We start from the raw sequence: 22,264 nt of genomic DNA on the forward strand, positions 1-22,264 counted from the left end.
ACCACTCCTGATTGAATGAATGTCTGGACATACTTGGAGCCTCCTCCATCCTCCCCAGGTCAGTCCTTCAGCTCACTTCTGCTCAGTCACAGTCACCTGATCTGTCCCAGTAGGACTGAGTTGTTTTTTACTGCACATGCAAGTAAGGGGGGGGGTGTTGTGGGAAAGTGTCTGCACTGCTGCCAGATGCATAGGGGAGATACATGGTACAGGGATGGAAGTTACTGAACATGGCCCATTTGTTCTCCTTTCCACATGGTGGTCACCTGATACAACCCCTATCAGCTGAAAGCTCAGCCGACCACTTCCCAGACGACGATGGTCGGCCACAACTCTGCCAGAATAATTTTCACCCAGCAGATGATCCGTTTGTGTTGAAATAATCTGTTTTGATCACGTAATATGTATAGGAACCTTTATAGACCGACAATGCGTAATAAGACCCAGGCAGGGATCATACTTTGTGGCAGTTTATTGAACGGCATCGGCCATGTTGGATAAAGTACAGACAACGCCCCATTAGGGCTCAGATCACGTACAAGATAGACAATTTTTCAGATTTTGTTTCAAGAGGGATCAGCAAGAACAGAGGGGCAGCTGTAAGGGTTAAAGGCACATTCAGAACAATCCAGAAACAGTGATTTCATGGAGAAGAGGTGGTAAGCTGGAGAAGGCAAAAAGTATTCATGATGGATGCGAGGAACCTTGTGCTTACTGTGCTGTCTGCAAGAGTCCTGTCCAGAGAGAGGTTTATATAATATCCAGCGTGGGGCAACACTATCAGAGGGGGAGGTGCACACGGTACTGCACTGACATGGGGTCATCAGAGGGGGAGGTGCACGCGGTACTGCACTGACATGGGGTCATCAGATGGGAGGTGCACGCGCTACTGCACTGACATGGGGTCATCAGAGGGGGAAGTGCACATTAGAAATCAGGACAGCATAAAGTGATGGAAGAAAGGGGGAGAAGAGATGAACATTGCTGGAGTTAATGCTGGAGAAGAAGACGAGTACTGACATGATCGCCTCCGGTCCAATACATGGAGGGGGTAGTGGCTGCTTCTCTCATCCAGAGTTAGAACCAGCAGGGAGCTCGGAGCAGCACCATCATCCACAAGAAAGACACAACCCAAATGGAACCAATAAACACAGACCAAGGTGGTCACCAATGACTACAGTTTCATCTATAGTGCCCCCCACAGGGGTTCAGCCACAGACATGTCTGCACTCAGTAGTCATCATCTAGAGACAACTTTATTATCTATGTGCATATAAAACCAACACGTTCTGAGATTAAACCATCCTTCATGAGAACATACAGATCAGACCCCGCTCATCTGCAATCCACCCCCCCAGATCAGTGCGAGGCAGGCAAATATCATCAGACAACTCCTGCTGGAGAGGCAGGATTGTTACCGTGGACTCTGGCTTCTTGCAGGTTGCTGGTGAGTGTTTGGCACGCAGGAATGATGGCCTTGTGAACCTAAAGGGACCACTGAGGGCCTGGAGGTCACCCCTTCCTGATGGAGGTCGAGCTCCTTTGGATCCGGGCCTGCTATCTCTTTGCTGGGGCCCAGGGTCTTAATATGGGTTAGGTCTGGAGTCTCTACATTGGTCCCGAAATTTCTTGGTAACCAAGCTTTATAACACAGTGCCCCGAATGATCAGCTCCGGGTTCTCAATGTCTTTTCTGCTCTGGACCATCCGAAGTTCCAGCTGAGCATACGATGGCTTCACCCCAGGACCGGCCAGTACTGCGGGGAGAGAAAACAATCAAAACTGTTCCGTTCCCCCACCCGCCCAACATTAGTTATTCACGAATGACCCCTGCCACCATATACTCTGCTTAGGTCCCACCTGCACCTGACATTAGATATCCACGAACGACCCCTCCGCCATACTACTGCCTGGGACTTACTGCGTGCACTGGTGATGGTTCTCTGCAGGACAAGCTGCATAGCGGACACAGTCTTCTCACACGCCAGCTGCAATTACAGAAGTAAAAAAAAAAGGGTCACTTGGGAGGGGAAATCAGAAAATTAATGCAAATGTAATAAAAAAAGCACAGGAATGACTACTCAAAACACATCCACCGGGCAGCCATAAGAAGTTACCGGGATAATCTCTATACGATGTGCATAGTCTATGTGCAGAACCCACCTTAAAGTTGTTGGGGTGATGGTGAGTCCAGGCCAAGAGCATAGCAGCAAAGAGATCTCCAGTGCCCACAAATACTGCATCAACTTTCGGCAGCTCAAAGCAAATCCTCAGCGTCTGTATCTGCCCGTCCTCACCCACTGCAGAAGTGACAGAACAAGCAGGAGTGTTCATAAGAGACAACACACAGGACATTCAGACTTTACAGCCCATAACCATCCGCTTAGACGTCAGTGACCCCCTTTATATTAGTATGGGTTCAGTTGTGGTTGATGCATGGCCACTGATAGGCCAGGAGTGGGTGGCCTCCCCACAGCTGACCACCGATCACCACATCCTGTACCTCGTCTTTGGCTCGCTAATGTGATGAGATAATCCGAGCCTCGTGATGCAGGAAGATCTGAGCTGGTGATGACCACAGTGCTTGGTCCGAGAGAATGTAACATGTCCATGACCTGATGGATCAGAAACACAGGAATCAGTCATGATGGAGTGCAGGCTGACAAAGAAAAAAAGGAGCCTGGAGGAGCAATCTGCTCACCTGGACTGCCTCCTGCTGCGTGTGGATCTTACGTCCGGTCAATAACCTGAAGAGCAGAGGACAATGTTATCTGCTGGACACACACTGGGCTTTACTCCATCATAAAACCTCAATGTATCTGCCATAACTGGTGAACGCCCCATCAGCAAGAACGCCCCTAAGATAATATACCTGGTCCTGAAAAAGGCAGGGAGATACGTTCGCTACTTACAGCCTGAAAACTTACCTGTGACCACTGGGAAGTCCTACAGATCGTGCACAATAGATCTGTACAATGGAGAAGAAATCATCGGCACAGAGGCCCTGAGGAAAGCTAGAGATCAGTGCACAAGCCCTGAGGAAAGCTAGAGAAATCAGCACGCGAGCCCTGAGGAAAGCTAGAGAGATCATCACGCGAGCCCTGAGGAAAGCTAGAGACATCATCACGCGAGCCCTGAGGAAAGCTAGAGACATCATCACGCGAGCCCTGAGGAAAGCTAGAGAGATCAGCACTTGAGCCCTGAGGAAAGCTAGAGAGATCAGCACACAAGCTCTAAGGAAAGCTAGAGAGACCAGCATGCGAACCCTGAAGAAAGCTAGAGAGATCAGCACGCAAGCCCTGAGAAAAGCTAGAGAGATCAGCACGCGAGCCCTGAGGAAAGCTAGAGAGATCAGCACGCAAGCTCTGAGGAAAGCTAGAGAGATCAGCACACAAGCTCTGAGGAAAGCTAGAGATCAGCACGCGAGCCCTGAGGAAAGCTAGAGACATCATCACGCGAGCCCTGAGGAAAGCTAGAGACATCATCACGCGAGCCCTGAGGAAAGCTAGAGACATCATCACGAGAGCCCTGAGGAAAGCTAGAGAGATCAGCACTTGAGCCCTGAGGAAAGCTAGAGAGATCAGCACGCAAGCTCTGAGGAAAGCTAGAGAGATCAGCACGCAAGCTCTGAGGAAAGCTAGAGAGATCAGCACGCGAACCCTGAGGAAAGCTAGAGAGATCAGGACGTGAACCCTGAGGAAAGCTAGAGAGATCAGGACGTGAACCCTGAGGAAAGCTAGAGAGATCAGCACGCGAACCCTGAGGAAAGCTAGAGAGATCAGCACGCGAACCCTGAGGAAAGCTAGAGAGATCAGCACGCGAACCCTGAGGAAAGCTAGAGAGATCAGCTCGCAAGCCCAAGCCGTGAGGAAAGCTAGAGACATCACACGAACCCAAAAGAAATATAGAGAGATATAGAGATCATCACTACAGATGAGCGAACCGGGTTCGGGTTCGAGTCCATTCGAACCCAAACGTTTGGCATTTGATTAGCTGGGGCTGCTGAACTTGGATAAAGCCTAAAGTTGTCTGGAAAACATGGATACAGACAATGACTATATCCATGATTTCCACATAGTTGGATAAAGCCCTAAGGCTATGTGGAAATCATGGATATAGTCATTGTCTGTATCCATGTTTTCCAGACAACTTTAGGCTTTATCCAACTTCAGCAGCCAACGCTAATCAAATGCCGATCGTTTGGGTTCGCATGGACTCGACCCCGAACCCGGTTCGCTCATCTGTAATCATCACGCGAGCCCTGAGGAAAGCTAGAGAGACATCATCACGCGAGCCCTGAGGAAAGCTAGAGACATCATCACGCGAGCCCTGAGGAAAGCTAGAGACATCATCACGCGAGCCCTGAGGAAAGCTAGAGACATCATCACGCGAGCCCTGAGGAAAGCTAGAGACATCATCACGCGAGCCCTGAGGAAAGCTAGAGACATCATCACGCGAGCCCTGAGGAAAGCTAGAGACATCATCACGCGAGCCCTGAGGAAAGCTAGAGACATCATCACGCGAGCCCTGAGGAAAGCTAGAGACATCATCACGCGAGCCCTGAGGAAAGCTAGAGACATCATCACGCGAGCCCTGAGGAAAGCTAGAGAGATCAGCACACAAGCTCTAAGGAAAGCTAGAGAGACCAGCATGCGAACCCTGAAGAAAGCTAGAGAGATCAGCACGCAAGCCCTGAGAAAAGCTAGAGAGATCAGCACGCGAGCCCTGAGGAAAGCTAGAGAGATCAGCAAGCGAGCCCTGAGGAAAGCTAGAAAGATCAGCACGCGAGCCCTGAGGAAAGCTAGAAAGATCAGCACGCGAGCCCTGAGGAAAGCTAGAGACATCATCACACGAGCCCTGAGGAAAGCTAGAGACATCATCACACGAGCCCTGAGGAAAGCTAGAGAGATCAGCACGCGAGCCCTGAGGAAAGCTAGAGAGATCAGCACGCGAACCCTGAGGAAAGCTAGAGAGATCAGCACGCGAACCCTGAGGAAAGCTAGAGAGATCAGCACGCGAACCCTGAGGAAAGCTAGAGAGATCAGCACGCGAACCCTGAGGAAAGCTAGAGAGATCAGCACGCGAACCCTGAGGAAAGCTAGAGAGATCAGCACGCGAACCCTGAGGGAAGCTAGAGAGATCAGCACGCGAACCCTGAGGAAAGCTAGAGAGATCAGGACGTGAACCCTGAGGAAAGCTAGAGAGATCAGCACGTGAACCTTAAGGAAAGCTAGAGAGATCAGCTCGCAAGCCCAAGCCGTGAGGAAAGCTAGAGAGATCAGCACACGAACCCTGAGGAAAGCTAGAGAGATCAGCACGTGAACCCTTAGGAAAGCTAGAGAGACCAGCACGCGAACCCTGAAGAAAGCTAGAGAGATCAGCACGCAAGCCCTGAGGAAAGCTAGAGAGATCAGCACGCAAGCCCAAGCCCTGAGGAAAGCTAGAGAGATCAGCACGCGAACCCTGAGGAAAGCTAGAGAGATCAGCATGGGGGGTTACTGTCAAAGAATGCTGTAGGGAGTCTGGGACAACTCTGTAGCCAGTCCAGCAGGGTTACTCTTGGACAGCACTGTAGCGAGTCTGGCAGGGTTACTACGGGACAGTCCTCTAGCGAGTCTGGTGGGGTTACTCTACTGCGCTCGATTGTCTGCCAGCGTCCATGTGTCTCCTAATGTCTGCTTCCTCCTTGTGATCCCTGCTCGGCATCAGGCAGCACAGGATGGGAGGGTGGGAGGCAGACGAGCACTCGGCATCAGGCAGCAGAGGGTGGGAGGCAGACGAGCACTCGGCATCAGGCAGCAGAGGATGGGAGGGTGGGAGGCAGACGAGCACTGGGCATCAGGCAGCACAGGATGGGAGGCAGACGAGCACTGGGCATCAGGCAGCAGAGGGTGGGAGGCAGACGAGCACTCGGCATCAGGCAGCAGAGGATGGGAGGGTGGGAGGCAGATGAGCACTCGGCATCAGGCAGCACAGGATGGGAGGCAGACGAGCACTGGGCATCAGGCAGCACAGGATGGGAGGGTGGGAGGCAGACGAGCACTCGGCATCAGAGGATGGGAGGCAGACTAGCACTCGGCATCAGGCAGCACAGGATGGGAGGGTGGGAGGCAGACGAGCACTCGGCATCAGAGGGTGGGAGGCAGACGAGCACTCGGCATCAGAGGATGGGAGGCAGACGAGCACTCGGCATCAGAGGATGGGAGGGTGGGAGGCAGACGAGCACTCAGCATCAGGCAGCAGAGGATGGGAGGGTGGGAGGCAGACGAGCACTCGGCATCAGGCAGCAGAGGGTGGGAGGCAGACAACCACTCGGCATCAGGCAGCAGAGGATGGGAGGGATAGAGGCAGACGAGCACTCGGCATCAGGCAGCACAGGATGGGAGGGTGGGAGGCAGACGAGCACTCGGCATCAGGCAGCACAGGATGGGAGGGTGGGAGGCAGACGAGCACTCGGCATCAGGCAGCACAGGATGGGAGGGTGGGAGGCAGACGAGCACTCGGCATCAGGCAGCACAGGATGGGAGGCAGACGAGCACTGGGCATCAGGCAGCACAGGATGGGAGGGTGGGAGGAAGACGAGCACTCGGCATCAGAAGATGGGAGGGTGGGAGGCAGACGAGCACTCGGCATCAGGCAGCACAGGATGGGAGGGTGGGAGGCAGACGAGCACTCGGCATCAGGCAGCACAGGATGGGAGGGTGGGAGGCAGACGAGCACTCGGCATCAGGCAGCACAGGATGGGAGGGTGGGAGGCAGACGAGCACTCGACATCAGGCAGCACAGGATGGGAGGGTGGGAGGCAGACGAGCACTCGGCATCAGGCAGCACAGGATGGGAGGGTGGGAGGCAGACGAGCACTCGACATCAGGAGCACAAACACAATGCTTCTTGTAGCCTGGAATGACTCATATTTGGGATTTGCTGGTCTTTATACGCCAGACAATATGCAGAATAACGCTTACATTACTTCTACGAGTACACATCCCTACGAGATCTACTAAGGGGACACACGGAGAGGTCTGCCAGAGACTGGATCTACTAGGGGGACATACGGGGAGGTCTGCCAGAGACTGGATCTACTAGGGGGACACACAGGGAGGTCTGCCAGAGACGAGATCTACTAGGAGGACACACGGGGAGGTCTGCCAGAGACTGGACCTACTAGGGGGACACACGGGGAGGTCTGCCAGAGACAAGATCTACTAGGAGGACACACGGGGAGGTCTGCCAGAGACGAGATCTACTAGGAGGACACACGGGGAGGTCTGCCAGAGACAAGGTCTGCCTGGAGAGCTTCAGGGAACACCGGCACAGGCAGTGTCTCTGGATCACGCTGCCTGTGACGGAAAAATTATGGGAGGCGCGTGGCTGCCAGGAACGGGTCACAGGTGAATTGATTTTTTTTTTTTTTATTGTGATCGCCACATACTGTGGGGATGCGGACATTTTTTAGCTCCCTGACCATATGCTGCGACCGTACCCGGCGTATAAGAAGACCCCCTAACTCCTGAGATGATTTTTTGGGGTTAAAAAGTCGTCTTATACACCGTAAAATACGGTAGATAACATTTTGCCCATGTACAACACACACACAAACACACCATAATTCTAACATACAAAACCACCATAATGGCAAAAAGCACAAAATCCAGGAATAAGAACAAAGTACAACCATAGAAACCTTCCAACGTAAGGATGCCTACCACGCTGACCCGCCACACACCCAAAAAAAAAAAAAAAAAGGTAAAAAAACCTGCTTTGTTAACGGGGTGGATAAAAATCAATGTTTTATTTAAATCTGATTTTTTTTTACAATAAACTGCTTTTTGAGGAATATATTTTACCATCCAAAGGTTCTTCCATCATGAGATAAAGCTGAGTTGTTTAACTCAGTAGAATAAAGGCTGTATATGTGTAACATTCCCAATGCCATGCTCTTCCAGGAGGTTTCTGTAGGATTAGTGCGCAGTTTCTCTCCTATATTATCACAGACGCTCGCTTTACTTACGCAGTTCTCAAAACTGAATTTGACTCCGCAGAGGTCCCAGCCTCTTCTTCACAGCAAAAATGTTACAACATGAACAGAGTTGAGAAAAAGACCTTAATCCTATTGTTCTACAAACCTATGAATACAGAATCATCCCCTTCAGTGCCAAGTCCAAGAAGTTAGACAATATGTTTCTGATTGTTTGGAGTGGAATAGATCTGCACAACACAAGAAGAATGTGAATCTAAGTCTCAGGAGGAGGAAGGGCAAGCAGACAAGAAAATGAAAGTGAAACTTTGAGCACAATACTGCAGCATAGCCACAGACCGACAAGTCTGGATCTGTTTGTGTGTACGATCTGAGGTTTATTACTTTCTTTCCTTATAATGGCAGCAGGCCGTAAAAGAGACCCAGTTTGGGAATATTGTAATGAAGCTCCTTCGCCTATCGGTAAGGCAGGCATGCGTGCAAAATGCAAACAATGCAACAAAGAGATGCAAGGCCTGGTGGTGCGAATGAGGCAACATCATGAGAAGTGCGGTGATGAAGATGACCAAAGAAACACTTATGAACAGGCAGGATCTACAGGTTGGTAAACATTTTTATTGAATCCTATTTCTAAAGATTGAACTGTCATGTGTGAGAAAAATTATATTTCTTATTATTACTGCAGGTTACTGTCATTTGGTACAGTTATGATGAAGAAAAACAAATATTCCTTTTGGGGCAGGGGCAGTGATGTGTTGTGTACAATAAGCAGAAATTGTATAAACAATAAAATAACAGCATTGACTTTTTTTGTTTAGGGGAATTCATGGATTCTGGAAACTATCCACCTCCAAGATCACCATCATCCTGTTCTACAGTTTCAGAGTTATCCATCCAGGATAGTGCTTCATTAGCAGCAGCATCATCATCAGACACATATCACCATCACCCAAAAGGAAGAAAAAACCTTTACCTCCTGGAACCACCATAGAGAGGTTTGTGATAAGAACTAGCAGATTAGAAAAAGAGTTGATTGATGAAAAAATTCCCCAGTTTATTTATGCAACAAACTCTTCTTTCTGTCTGTCTGAGAACCCACATTTCATTAATATGGTTCAGTCACTGAGACCAGGATACAGTCCGCCCAGCAGAGCTGATGTTGCAGGGAAACTGCTGGATCAAGTGTATGACAGTGAAATGGAGCGATGTGCACCAGCTCTGGAGGGTAGAATTGTTAACCTAAGTATTGATGGGAGGAGTAATGTCCACAAGGATCCTATTGTATGTGCCTGTATAACAGAAGAAGGTCAAGTCTTCCTTGCACAAACAACTGATACGTCAGGAAATGCGCACACAGCAGAATACGTAAAAGTGGCAGTAAAAGCTATAACCACATGTGAACAAAAATTCAAGTGTCTAGTACGCAGTTTGGTCACTGACAATGCTGCAAACGTATCCAAGATGAGAAGAGATTTAGAAGAGCAGGGAGGGAATACAAAGCTGCTAATAACATATGCTTGCAGTGCTCATTGGCTGCACCTCTTAGCCAAAGACTTAAGTGTTCCAGAAATAAAGGCTAATGTTGTTGAAATTGCTTAATACTTCCGTAATAATCATTTTGCTGCAGCAGCTCTGAAAAGGATGGGTGGAACCAAGCTAACGCTCCCACAAGATGTTAGATGGAACTCTGTGGTGGACTGTTTGGCGCAGTAGATCAAAAACTGGCCTTTTCTGATGACACTTTGTGAAGAAAATCGAGATAAAATAGATGGCACTGTCACGGCCAAAATCCTCAACATTGGGCTTAAGAGAAATGTTGAACATATGCTGAGCTTCCTGAAACCCATCTCTCAAGCTTTAAACAAAATACTGAAAAATAGCTGTTTTATTGCGGATGCTGTCGAAATTTGGAAGGAACTGAGTGAACACTTAAAAACAGAACTACACATGGACAGAGTTCAATTACAAGCAGTAAACTAACGAATGGGACAAGCACTGACTCCAGCTCATTTTTTGGCAAATATTGTCAATATCCAATATCAGGGTCAAAACCTAAGTGCTGAGGAAGAGGAGTTAGCTATGACATGGGTATCCAGCAATCATCCATCTTTAATGCCAACTATAATAAACTCCAGAGCTAAGGGGGAACCATTCAAGAAATATATGTTAGCTGAAGATATTTTAAGGAAGGTCACACCAGTAAACTGGTGGAAGTCACTTAAGCGCTTGGATTTAGAGACTGTTCAAGTCATGATTTCACTTTTAACAGCAGTAGCTTCTTCTGGAGGTGTTGAAAGAATATTCTCTTCCTTTGGACGACTCATTCATTCTAAATTGAGAAATCGGTTGGGACCCAATAAAGCAGGAAAGCTTGTTTTTCTTTTCCAGATTATGAATAGGAACAAAGAAGAAGATGATGATGATGAAGATGACGACAAGTGAGCTACAGAGGACAGCAGGGACAGTAGTATTTACGTTTTTCATGTGTTCTTAAAATATATATATTTTGTTTAGCCAAATTAGTTAACAAACATGGATGTTTGTTTAAGCAAATAACGTATGCTGCAATGTTATTGTTTCAGTTTAATAAATCTATTTAAATTGTTATTAAGTTCAGGATTATTTTTCTCCTTCCTAAGTACAACAGAACAGTGGTGTCCAAATATAAATGATTAACCCATTAAACTGGGGAGAAAAAAATAATATAAAAAGTGATTCTAAAAATCTTCATCTACTTGCATGTTAAAATAGCAAGAACTAGTTTAGGTAAAAAAACTTTGATTTAAATCACTGATTTAAATCAAGCCTTACTGACTAGTGATTAAAATCATGATTTAAATCAGTTAGATTTTAATCAAATCCACCCTGTTTGTAAACATGTTTTTTTATTATTTAACCCCTTCCCGCATATGGATGTGCCAGCACGTCCAAATCTGCAGCCCATTCTGGCAGATGGACGTGCCGTCACGTCCTCGAGATGACAGGGGCGCAGGAGTTGTCAGTGATAGCCGGGCACCGGCAGCAACTGCCGAGATCCGTGCAATCGTAGCACCTATAGTGCTACAGGAAGGGAGAATCCTCCCTCCTCCATCAGGGCTGTGCGGTGAGATCCCACAGCCCAATGGTTGCTATGACATTAGGAAACTTCCCAGATGCCTCCTGGTGTCACCGCTACGGTGGCTGATCAGGCTCAGCCTAAGGCTGAGTCTGGTCAGCTTTGCCTATTGCAGGCCTAGTGTATTGCAGTGCTGATGAGCCCTGCTATGCACTATGCCTGTAATCAGGCAATTTTACAGTAAATTCCCCATGGTGGGACTAAAACATGAAGTGTTAAAAAAAAAAAAACACACACACACACGGCGTGGTTTCGGCGCGCTGGCGAGCAGAGGCTAACTACAGGAGCTCCGGCACCCACCTGCTCATAAAAGGGGTAAAAGACCTGCTTCGATGGGGAAAACTAGGTCCAGACGGGCCACACAGCTGGCAGCAGACCACCCGGCGGGCACACCAGCGATTTCCGCCTATTTCCAGCAGCGCCCGGACCCAGCGCCGGCCACGGCCTCCACCTCGCAAGCCCCTGTAATGGTGCCGGACCGCATGGCAAGTGCCGCCCAGCCTGCGGTCTCTCTTCAGGAGCGGCCGCATCTCACCGCTCAACCCGCAACTCCTGCCACCGGGCCACCCACGAGACCCAGCTGAGACACCCGATCCAGAACGGGAGGTCCCCAACATGGCGCCCAAACACGTGGCAGCGGCAACCCATAGCCCACCTACCTCGCCGTCCCCACAGGAGACTCCAGCGGCTGATGGCAACCATTCCCCTGATCCTGCACGGCACCCACAGGTACAGCAGGTACGACAACTGGCCCCGCCGCCCACACATGAGGGAGAGGTCGGATCCATCCTGCAGCCCCCAGCTGACACAGACGCAGGACGGGACTGTGACATTGCTATGTCACCTACTCCAGGCCTGCCCTCCATCTTTGCCACCCAGAGCAGCCAGGAGGAAGACACTCAGGACAGCGTGGCTTCCAGTTCCCAGCTCATTCCCTCACAGGTCTGGGACAGAAGCCCCCCCCCCCAAACGTTCCTCAGTCTCCTTAGCCTGCAGACTTCCCCTCACCCCCGGGAACAATGGTGCTAGAGACCCCTGGATTGAAAGCAGAGGAGAGAGGCGCTCACCCTTTGCCATCCATGACCAGCACACATTACTGCTGCCCACTCCCATGGCGGGGATACTGACCTCCGAGCTGCCACCACCTGCAGAAGCCCTCTCCATGCTACAAGGCCATCCTGAATTAAAGGCCCTGCTTCCCTCCAAGTCAGATATGGATTCTCTAGCCTCTAACCTGAAACGAGCTTTGCGTAGGGACCTCACTACGGTCCGAACTGATCTTCAGAACCTTCAAACTAGAGTGGAGGACTTAGAATCCTTTAAGACCTCAGTCCTGTCGTCCATCCAAGATCTTCAGACTACGGCCTCAGCTCACAGTGTCACACAACATCAGCTGGCGGAACATCTAGATGACTTAGAAAACAGGAACCGCCGTAACAACCTTAGACTGAAAGGCCTTCCAGAAGCCACACATCCACAAGACCTTTTGCCGACCCTTACAGGCATCTTTAATACCCTGCTTAACAAACCTGTGGATGCCCCACTGGAAATAGACAGTGCCCACATGGCACTACGTGCCCCCAGTTCCGACCCCAGGTTCCCCAGAGACGTAATCTGCAGAATCCACCGGTTCGCTGTCAAGCAAGAGATTATGAAACAGGTGAGACTGCAGGGATACATTGATTTCGATGGGGCACGACTCCAGCTGTTCCCGGACTTATCCCTCCGGACCTTGCGACAAAGGGCTACTCTAAAACCTCTTCTCTTTCAACTACAAGCTAGAAACATACCCTACAGATGGGGATTCCCATTTGCCCTGATCGTCAGAGCTGGCACCAGGACGACGACTTTGCGATGCCCCGCAGAACTGCCGGAATTCCTCAGGGCTCTTGACATACCTGCCCCCGACCTGTCGGGATGGACTGCCTTCCTCAAAGACCCGCACACACCACCGCAACGCTTGGATACAGCCTTTGGCCCCGGGGCGGGCCCCTCCAGACTCAGGGGAGCCTCACCTCTGCCGCAACGACCACCAAGACACGCCAGGAGAGAGTCCTCCCAGCTGCCCGAACAGTGACTTAAGGCTGAGTAAACGTGTCTCTAGTGCTCGGGCTTACACCCACTTGGTCGCCTCAGTCGGGCCTAACATTTTCTTGACACTGCTATCCGTGTTCCCCTCAACACCGGCGCCATAGTCTCGCCTGTATGCTACCCCCCTTGTTATGTTAGTCCTAATGCCTTCAGAGCAGGTTGCCACCCTCTCCTGCATCATTACCCCCGTAGTTAACAGCGCTCCTACCCGGCGCTGCTCACACCCCCAATAGGTCACCAAGCGCAGTGGTTTGCGCCGTTGAATAAGCGATCTGTGCTGTACAATCTAGTCACCTGGCAACTTTACGGTTCTGGTTGCTTTCTTTGTTCTCCCTGGTTTTTATTGTCTTAGTGTTTTAGTTGTTTTTTGTTACTTTACTTGTCCACTAGGGCGGGCTCTCTTCCCTACTCCCCTAACTGTCATTTCCAGGCCCAAATTACACCACCCCAGTCAAACAGTAGATTATGCCTAGGTATAATCATACATCCAGTCATTTAGCTGAAATCATTTGGTTTAGTACCTTTTCCATCCCCTGTACATGCTGCAGCTGCCGCCTCACTAACTGTCCTGTATTTCGGCTGGTGGGCGGGATCCTCCTTTGATGATGTCTGCCCTTCCTTTCTGCCTCACGCAGCCTTCCCTCACTACCCATAATCCACCACAAACCAGCCGGTAGCGAGCACAGAGGACAGACCAATCAGAGCACTGCAAGCTCTGACACCCCCCCCTCCCATTCTCATAGCACAGCCTATGCCGAATACAGTCACACCAGAATAGCTAGAAGATGGTACAGCAGAGAAATAGTGGACATTATGGTTAATATAATAAAATACGTTTGTTATACATACAGCACTTCCACAACACTAATTCTGATTATTGTTTGTCTCCAACTATAGTATCTGCAGCTGTAGAAAGACTAGCACTCCCATGATGCTTTCACTTTCATACCATGATGGGAGTGGTGGTCTTGCTGCAGCTGCAGATGTCCTGCACACTCCTATAGTAATGAAAGAAGGGCAGCAGGACCTACTACTGAAAAGTAATGCCCCCTCCTCCATCCCCCTGTACTGGAATGGTCTGGTCTGCATCAGCTCCTGGTATGGCTCCCTCTCTCCACACAAATCCACACATGTAACAGAGATGAAGATGCAGAAATCTGCAGGGAGAAGCTGCAGCAGCACCACCTCCACCTCTGCAGTGACCCCTGCTCTCTCCTGCTGCCGTGTATGCCATCTGTGCATAGGGGAGGGGGAGGGGCTGCACAGCAGAAGAGAAAGTGGAGATGAAGACAAGATGAAGCCTTGCTGGGCTGTCGGCATTCAATCTTCACATAAGGATCTCCCTGCTCTTTGAAGCTGACAGCTCCCTCACATCCCACTGCAGTGACTAGGAGAGGACGGACTGAGAGATAAGAATGTGATGATTACATGGCGGGAGTCTGGACAGCAAGAGAGGAGGGCAGGTCAGTTAACCCCTCTCTTGCTGTCCAGACTCCCTGCATGTAATCATCACATTCTCTCAGTCCGTCCTCTCCTAGTCACTGCAGTGGGATGTGAGGGAGCTGTCAGCTTCAAAGAGCAGGGAGATCTTTTGTGAAGATTCTGATTGGGACGGCAGCACCTCTCTCTATGTAGTAGGAGCTATGACACAGCTCCTATGTCCCTGTACAGGCTGGGCATCGGCTTCTACACGGGAGCGCGCACGTAGGCTCTGAGGGAGGTGCTCAGAGAGAATCCGTCTTCACAAAGGCAGAAAATGGGAAGACGGATTTTATTGAAAAGCTGTGAAAGATTGTGCAGATAACAAAGGCTAGGGGGGGGGGGGGAGGATAAAAGTCAAGATTAATTGGACTAGATGACAAGAAAAGCTGATAAAAGTATATTAGTAATTAATTTGAAAACGCTTAATCTATGCAAGTAAAAAAAAAAAAAAAAACACATGACAGTTACACTTTAAATTGTTATAATTTAATGTCCAAGGGTTTAACACGCCCGAGAAAAGGACGCAAATCCTCTACTCCTTCCATAAGCAAAGAACCCATGTTTTGTGTCTCCAAGAAACACATTTTAAGAAGAACCATATCCCCACACTGAGAAACCGGTATTTCCCAACCTGCTATCACAACGCTAACCCAGAGCGCCGATCTAAAGGGGTGTCCATTTTCATCCACAAATCCCTGCCATGCACGGTGATTGACACCCTCTCGGACACCATGGCGAGATACCTGTTCCTCAAGTGTAAAATAGAGGGCCAGATTGTTACGATAGCTAATGTATATGCTCCGAATACTGACCAAGTCTCTTTTCTCCTGAAGGTACTTGATGATCTTTCTGTTTTTGCGGAAGGTATGCTGCTGCTGATGGGCGACTTCAATCTCTCTCTCCAGCCTCTTCAAGACACCTCCTCGGGCCACTCCACCCTCCCTCACAACAAGCTCAACAAGCTGCGCCGCCAGCTGCATGCACATCAGCTGAGCGACATCTGGCGCATAACTCACCCGCAGGACCGTGACTTCACTTTCTACTCTCACCCTCATCAAGTATATAGTAGACTAGATTATTATACTTCTCTCACACCATCATTTACCCTCCTTGATATCTACCGACAAAGGACATATACTCCACTCAGATCACGCGCCAGCACATTGCACTTTATCCCTTCCCCTATCTCGTAGGCCGCCCTTCACATGGCGGCTGAACGAATCCCTTCTCCAGGACAGTCTATGCGTGGCCGATTTAAAGACTTCCATCTCCAACTTTCAAATTGATCACGCCTCAGACGATACCCCGCCCCAGATTAAATGGGAGGCGCTCAAGTGCGTGTTGCGGGGAGTTCTGATCAAACATGGTGCCCGCCTGAAGCACGCGGCAGCAGCTAAATTGAAACGCCTTCTCCAGAAACTTGCACAAACGCTCGCTCCTTGAATCGACACTTCGGGAGCTTATCCAAACACGCCACGAGATAAAGGCGCTCCTGGACAGGAAATATAAACGATACCAGCAGTTGTGTGGCCAGTCGGTCTATGAGTGGGGGAACAAACCCGGTCGCCTCTTGGCAAAAATCCTGCGAAACCGTCGGTCCTCTACATTTATTGCCTCCATTAAGAGCTCCCCGAACACCACCAGTCCCTTAACTGCTGATATTTCTGAGGCATTCCGCTCCTATTACCAGAATTTGTATAATCTACCTCCTCCTGGGGCGGCTGCCTCTCCACCCACCCGCACGTTACACCAATACATCTCAGACACAGCCCTCCCCACACTTTCCACTGAAGAGGCGGCCTGTTTAGAAGTCCCTTTCACCACGGATGAGCTTCAGTCTGCCATATCTTCCATGCCCAACGGTAAAAGTCCCAGCCCAGACGGCTACACAGGCCGTATCTTTAAACCATTCCAATCCGAGCTGTCTCCTATCCTTCTCTCCGCCTTCAATTCTGTCTCTCCCACCTCCCCCTTCCCCCCCCGCAGCCCTGCTAGCTCACATCATTGTTCTGCCCAAGGACAGCAAGGACCCCCCCTTGTAGTGCTCTAGTTATAGGCCAATTTCTTTAATTAATTTAGATGCGAAGCTGTTTGCCAAGCTGATTGCTCAGCGGGTGGCGGTCCTCCTGGGTTCCCTAGTCCACCCGGACCAGGTCGGGTTTGTTTTGTCGCGGGAGGCTCGTGATAACACTCTCTGGACATTCTCCATCCTTACTCACGCCCATCGACACCACACCCCCCTCATGATGTTGTCTTTAGATGTGGAGAAGGCCTTCAACCGGGTGGACTGGGGATTCCTCGAGGGGACTCTAACCCAAATTGGTATAGGACCAGTTATGTTAGGGAGAATCATGGCACTTTATACTAACCCCCATGCCCAAATTAAAATAAATGGTACCCTGTCCCAACCCTTCCCAATCAGAAATGGCACCAGGCAGGGCTGCCCCCTATCCCCTCTATTGTACGTCCTATGTATGGAGCACCTCCTTATAGCGTTGAGAAAGAACCCCCACTTTACTGGTTTCCGCACCCCTACGCAGGTCCAGCATAAGTGCTCCGCTTTTGCAGACGACTTGCTGCTATTCCGACCTCGAAGACTTCTCCAAATTTAGTAATTATAATATAAACTTTTCTAAAAGCATGGCCTTAGGCATCTCCCTCCCCCAGTCTTCAACCCGGTCCCTGCAGGGGCGATACCCCTTTAAGTGGCAATCTTCCTCCTTTAAATATCTGGGGGTCCAGATCCCGTCAGACCCCGACTCCATTTATACTCTCAATTACCCTCCCCTTCTTCGGGACATCAAACTCGACCTTGACAGATGGGATAAGAGCAACATCTCCTGGTTCGGAAGGATCAACTCCCTTAAAATGACGATTCTCCCCAGTCTGCTGTATTACTTCCAAACGATTCCCACACACATCCCGAAGCAATTTTTCATCCACCTACATAAACTGTTCCGCACATTTGTTTGGTCACGGGGCTCCCCTAGAGTGGCACAGTCCATCCTGGTGAGACGCAAGCAGGCTTTGCCAGACTGCTTTCTCTACTACTTAGCAGCAACCTCCACGAGAATCCTGGATTGCATACACCATGGCTCCACAAAGCAGTGGGTACTGCTCGAATGTTCCTTTCTAGGGTGGACCCTGCCACGATACCCTGGCTCCCACGCGCCGCCCTGCGTGCTGGCCGCACCCACCACTGGCCTATAGTTTCCCAGTCCCTGGCTAGGATGTTCATCCATCAGGGTCAGTCCGCAAAACTTATACAACAGGGTGGCCCTCTTACCCCCCTACTAGGTAATCCAGACTTCCTGCCGGGCACCCTATGCTCCTCTTTTCTGGGACGTGATAGATTCCCCGCCCTGCGATTGTGCCATGTTGCCAAATACGGGCGATTACTCCCTTATGAAGACCTGGTCCCTGCACCTGCACGCACCCCTCAACGCCTTCTGCAATTTTGCCAGCTTCAACACTTTCTCTTCTAATTTCAATTGACTTTGTCCGAACTGCGCACTGACCCCCTTTGAGGCATTGTGTCACTCAGCCACACCTCACACCGGCACGGTCTCACTAATCTATGACCAACTTCTTAATGCTGGCTCTGGGGGTCTTCCCTCATACACCAAAGGCTGGGAGAGAGAGATTGGTCGCACCTTTGAAACGATTGACTGGCAGAGATCATTCACACTGTGTCACAAGTTCTCCATCTCCACCCGGGCTCAAGAGACAAACTTTAGAATTATGTCAAGGTGGTACCGCGTGCCGGCTCTCTTACAGAAGCTATACCCGACTGTCCCTGATCTCTGCTGGAGGTGTGGGGAGACGAGGGGCACCATGACCCACATATGGTGGGGATGTAAGAGGCTTCAGCCTTTTTGGCTAGCCGTTACTTATCCACTCCCTCACGGGCACCCTTCTTGAAAATGACCCGGCCCCCCTCCTTCTGTCCATGATACTGGGTAGGCTTAGGCACCTAGCCACAGGCCTTTTGAGGTTTCTCCTTCAGGCGGCTAGGTCTGTAATCCTGCGCATGTGGAAAACGGACAGAGCCCCTAGCATCAAAGACTGGTTCAAGGAGATCCTCTATTTATGCCGAATGGAGGAGTTAGCAGTAGACACAAAGGATAATGCTGATCGCCACTATAAGGTGTGGCGGTGCTGGTTGGAGTTTGTGGACTCACCCGAATACCTGTCTGCCTCCTCGGGTAGCTCTTGAACCCTCTTTCTTTATCTTTTTCCTCTTTCCCCCTCCCTCCCCCCCCCTTCCCCTCCCTGCCTCCTTCAGTCCCCTGGCTCCTGTTCGGGAGTGAGAGCCCGCCTTATCGATCCTTTTCTAACCGCTGTTACGGTTTTCCGATGTTACTTATGTTTTTGGTCCAGGTAGGGCCGATTTACCTGACATCATCATTACCAGCCTTAGGCGCCTGTTTATTTGTTACTTTTTCAGAAAGTTTTGTATGTCATTGATGTTCTTCTGGCTCCCACTGGAATGGACTTGGGTATCTCACGATATGCGATAACACCTATAACTCTGTTAACCCTGCTATTGTCTCGTGCCTTACTGTTTATGTATCGTTATCTCGCTTCTTTCTGTTCTATATATTCTGTTAATAAACTATGCGCTCGAATGCGCAAAAAAAAAACAAACAAAAAAAAACACACACAAAATACATTTATAATAAAATAAAATTTATATATACGCCCCATAGCCCCTAATACAATAATAAATGTAAAAAAAATAAAATACACATTTAGTATGGCCGCGTGCGTAATGGTGCTGGCAATACAAATATTACATGAACCCCTTAGTGACCGCCAAAACATATTTTCACGGTGGTCACTAATGGGCTTTGTTCCGACACGTACACCTTTTAGCGGCGTACGTATCGGAATGCTCTGCTGCCCCCTTGCGGCGGCAAAGCGGGGGATTAGTTGTCAGAGTGACAGCTGATCTCCCCCTTAAACTACTCCACTCCTGGTAGTTTAATCCATTGAATGCTGCTGTCATATCATGACAGCGGCATGTATTGGGTTCCGGTGGCTGCCACGGGTATACCGTGGTGGCTGCCGGTCCATCGATGGTCTCCATGGTAATCCCAGGGGCCTAATGAAGGCCCCCAGGATTACCATGGACATGCTATCATGCTGACAGGCATGGCTATGCAGATTGTCAGCATGATGCATAATACAATACACTGCACTACCGTAGTAGTACAATGTATTGTATCAGTGGTCACAGATCACTGTACAGTATTACACTAGTGTAAAAGTAAAAAAAAGTGCACAAAACACAAAAAATCCCTCCCCAGCCCCCTCATAATAAAATGCATTATATTCCCTATACACTATAAACCGTTACATAAAACAGATCAAAACCACAAAACCTATACATGTTTAGTATCGTCACGTCTGTAACAACCCAATCTATAAAACTAAATATATCGCACGACACACGCTGTAATTTAAAAAAAAAACAGCAACAGAATTGCTGTATTTTATTAATCCGCTTTAGAAAATACGTAAAAAAAAAAGATCAAAAAGTCCTATACATATAAAACTTGGTATGAATAGAAACTACACATCTTACCGCAAAAAATGAGCCAAAAACCAGCTCTGTCGCGCAAACGATAAGAACGCTATGGATCTTGCAATGTGGCGACAGTTTTTGTGGGTTTTTGTTAGGAAGATAGCTGGCATTACTCTGAACAGACTGTTTGTTCACAGTGATGGATTCCTGAACACGATCAAAGTCCCATTCTCTCCACCACCGGAGGTGCATGGGGCAATGATCAGGGAGCACCGGAGGTGCATGGGGCAATGATCAGGGAGCACCGGAGGTGCATGGGGCAATGATCAGCGACCACCGGAGGTGCATGGGGCAATGATCAGGGAGCACCGGAGGTGCATGGGGCAATGCTCAGCGACCACCGGAGGTGCATGGGGCAATGCTCAGGGAGCACCGGAGGTGCATGGGGCAATGCTCAGGGAGCACCGGAGGTGCATGGGGCAATGATCAGCGACCACCGGAGGTGCATGGGGCAATGCTCAGGGAGCACCGGAGGTGCATGGGGCAATGCTCAGGGAGCACCGGAGGTGCATGGGGCAATGCTCAGGGAGCACCGGAGGTGCATGGGGCAATGCTCAGCGAGCACCGGAGGTGCATGGGGCAATGATCAGGGAGCACCGGAGGTGCATGGGGCAATGATCAGGGAGCACCGGAGGTGCATGGGGCAATGATCAGGGAGCACCGGAGGTGCATGGGGCAATGCTCAGGGACCATCGGAGGTGCATGGGGCAATGATCAGCGAGCACCGGAGGTGCATGGGGCAATGATCAGCGAGCACCGGAGGTGCATGGGGCAATGATCAGCGAGCACCGGAGGTGCATGGGGCAATGATCAGCGACCACCGGAGGTGCATGGGGCAATGATCAGCGACCACCGGAGGTGCATGGGGCAATGATCAGCGACCACCCAGTGTGGTCCTGGTACAAGTGATCAGTGGTATATACTATATACAGCTGATCACTTGTTCCAAATGCTTTTTTCCCCTGTCACCATAAATCATTGGTAACGGGATAAAAAGTCAAGTGCCCCAGATTACCTGTAACCCCCTCAGATTACCTGTAACTACTCCACATTACCTGTAACCACTCCACATTACCTGTAACCCCCTCAGATTACCTGTAACTACTCCACATTACCTGTAACCCCCCCCCAGATTACCTGTAACCCCCCCACATTACCTGTAACCCCCCCACATTACCTGTAACCCCCCCACATTACCTGTAACCCCCCCACATTACCTGTAACCCCCCCACATTACCTGTAACCCCCCCCCAGATTACCACAGACTGCCCATAACCCCCTCAATTGTCTATCACCACCTCCGATAGCCAATAAACACCCCCAGATTGCCACAGAATGGCCATCACCACCCCAGATTACCTGTAACCTACCCAGATTACCTGTAAACCACCCCAGATTACCTGTAACCCCCCCACATTACCTGTAACCCCCCCACATTACCTGTAACCCCCCCAGATTACCTGTAACCACCCCAGATTACCTGTAACCACCCCAGATTACCTGTAACCACCCCAGATTACCTGTAACCACCCCAGATTACCTGTAACCACCCCAGATTGCCACAGACTGCCCATAACCCCCTCGATTGTCTATCACCACCTCCGATAGCCAGTAAACACCCCCAGATTGCCACAGACTGGCCATCACCACCCCAGATTACCTGTAATCTCAATTTTTAATTTTTTTTTTTTTTTAGCAATTTTGCTATTCTAATAACCGATACTAGCTGCGGTTTTGCTAGAGCAAAACTACACTCCTTTTCTTCTGAGCCCGGCTGTGTGCCCATACAGTGGTTTATGCCCACATATGGGGTACCGTTCTACTCAGGAGAACCTGCGTTACAAATTTAGGGGTGTGTCTTCTCCCCCGTTCCTAGTGAAATTGAGAAATTTCAAACTAAAACATATTATGAAAATTTAATTTTTTCATTTTTACGGTCTAGTTTTGAATACTTTCCTTTAATACGAGTGGGGTCAAAATGGTCACCACACCCCAAAATGTATTCTTTGAGG

At 49.7% G+C, this 22,264-nt stretch overlaps 1 protein-coding gene across 2 annotated transcripts in view; it reads right to left on the reverse strand.

The window, feature by feature from the left end:
• Positions 1-454: 454 nt before the first annotated feature.
• Positions 455-22,264, reverse strand: part of PDXK (pyridoxal kinase) — a 40,579-nt gene continuing 18,769 nt past the window's right edge. For both annotated transcript variants that reach the window (XM_069945188.1, XM_069945187.1), the window contains exons 6-10: positions 2,701-2,746; positions 2,503-2,614; positions 2,163-2,299; positions 1,921-1,987; positions 455-1,756 (exon numbers count right to left, since the gene is read on the reverse strand). In XM_069945188.1, coding sequence (XP_069801289.1) covers positions 1,644-1,756; positions 1,921-1,987; positions 2,163-2,299; positions 2,503-2,614; positions 2,701-2,746 — 475 coding nt within the window. In that variant the 3' untranslated portion in view covers positions 455-1,643. The remainder of the gene's footprint in view (positions 1,757-1,920; positions 1,988-2,162; positions 2,300-2,502; positions 2,615-2,700; positions 2,747-22,264) is intronic.

The sequence above is a fragment of the Dendropsophus ebraccatus genome, chromosome 11 (assembly GCF_027789765.1).
Source record: "Dendropsophus ebraccatus isolate aDenEbr1 chromosome 11, aDenEbr1.pat, whole genome shotgun sequence".
Classification (NCBI taxonomy): Eukaryota; Metazoa; Chordata; class Amphibia; order Anura; family Hylidae; genus Dendropsophus; species Dendropsophus ebraccatus.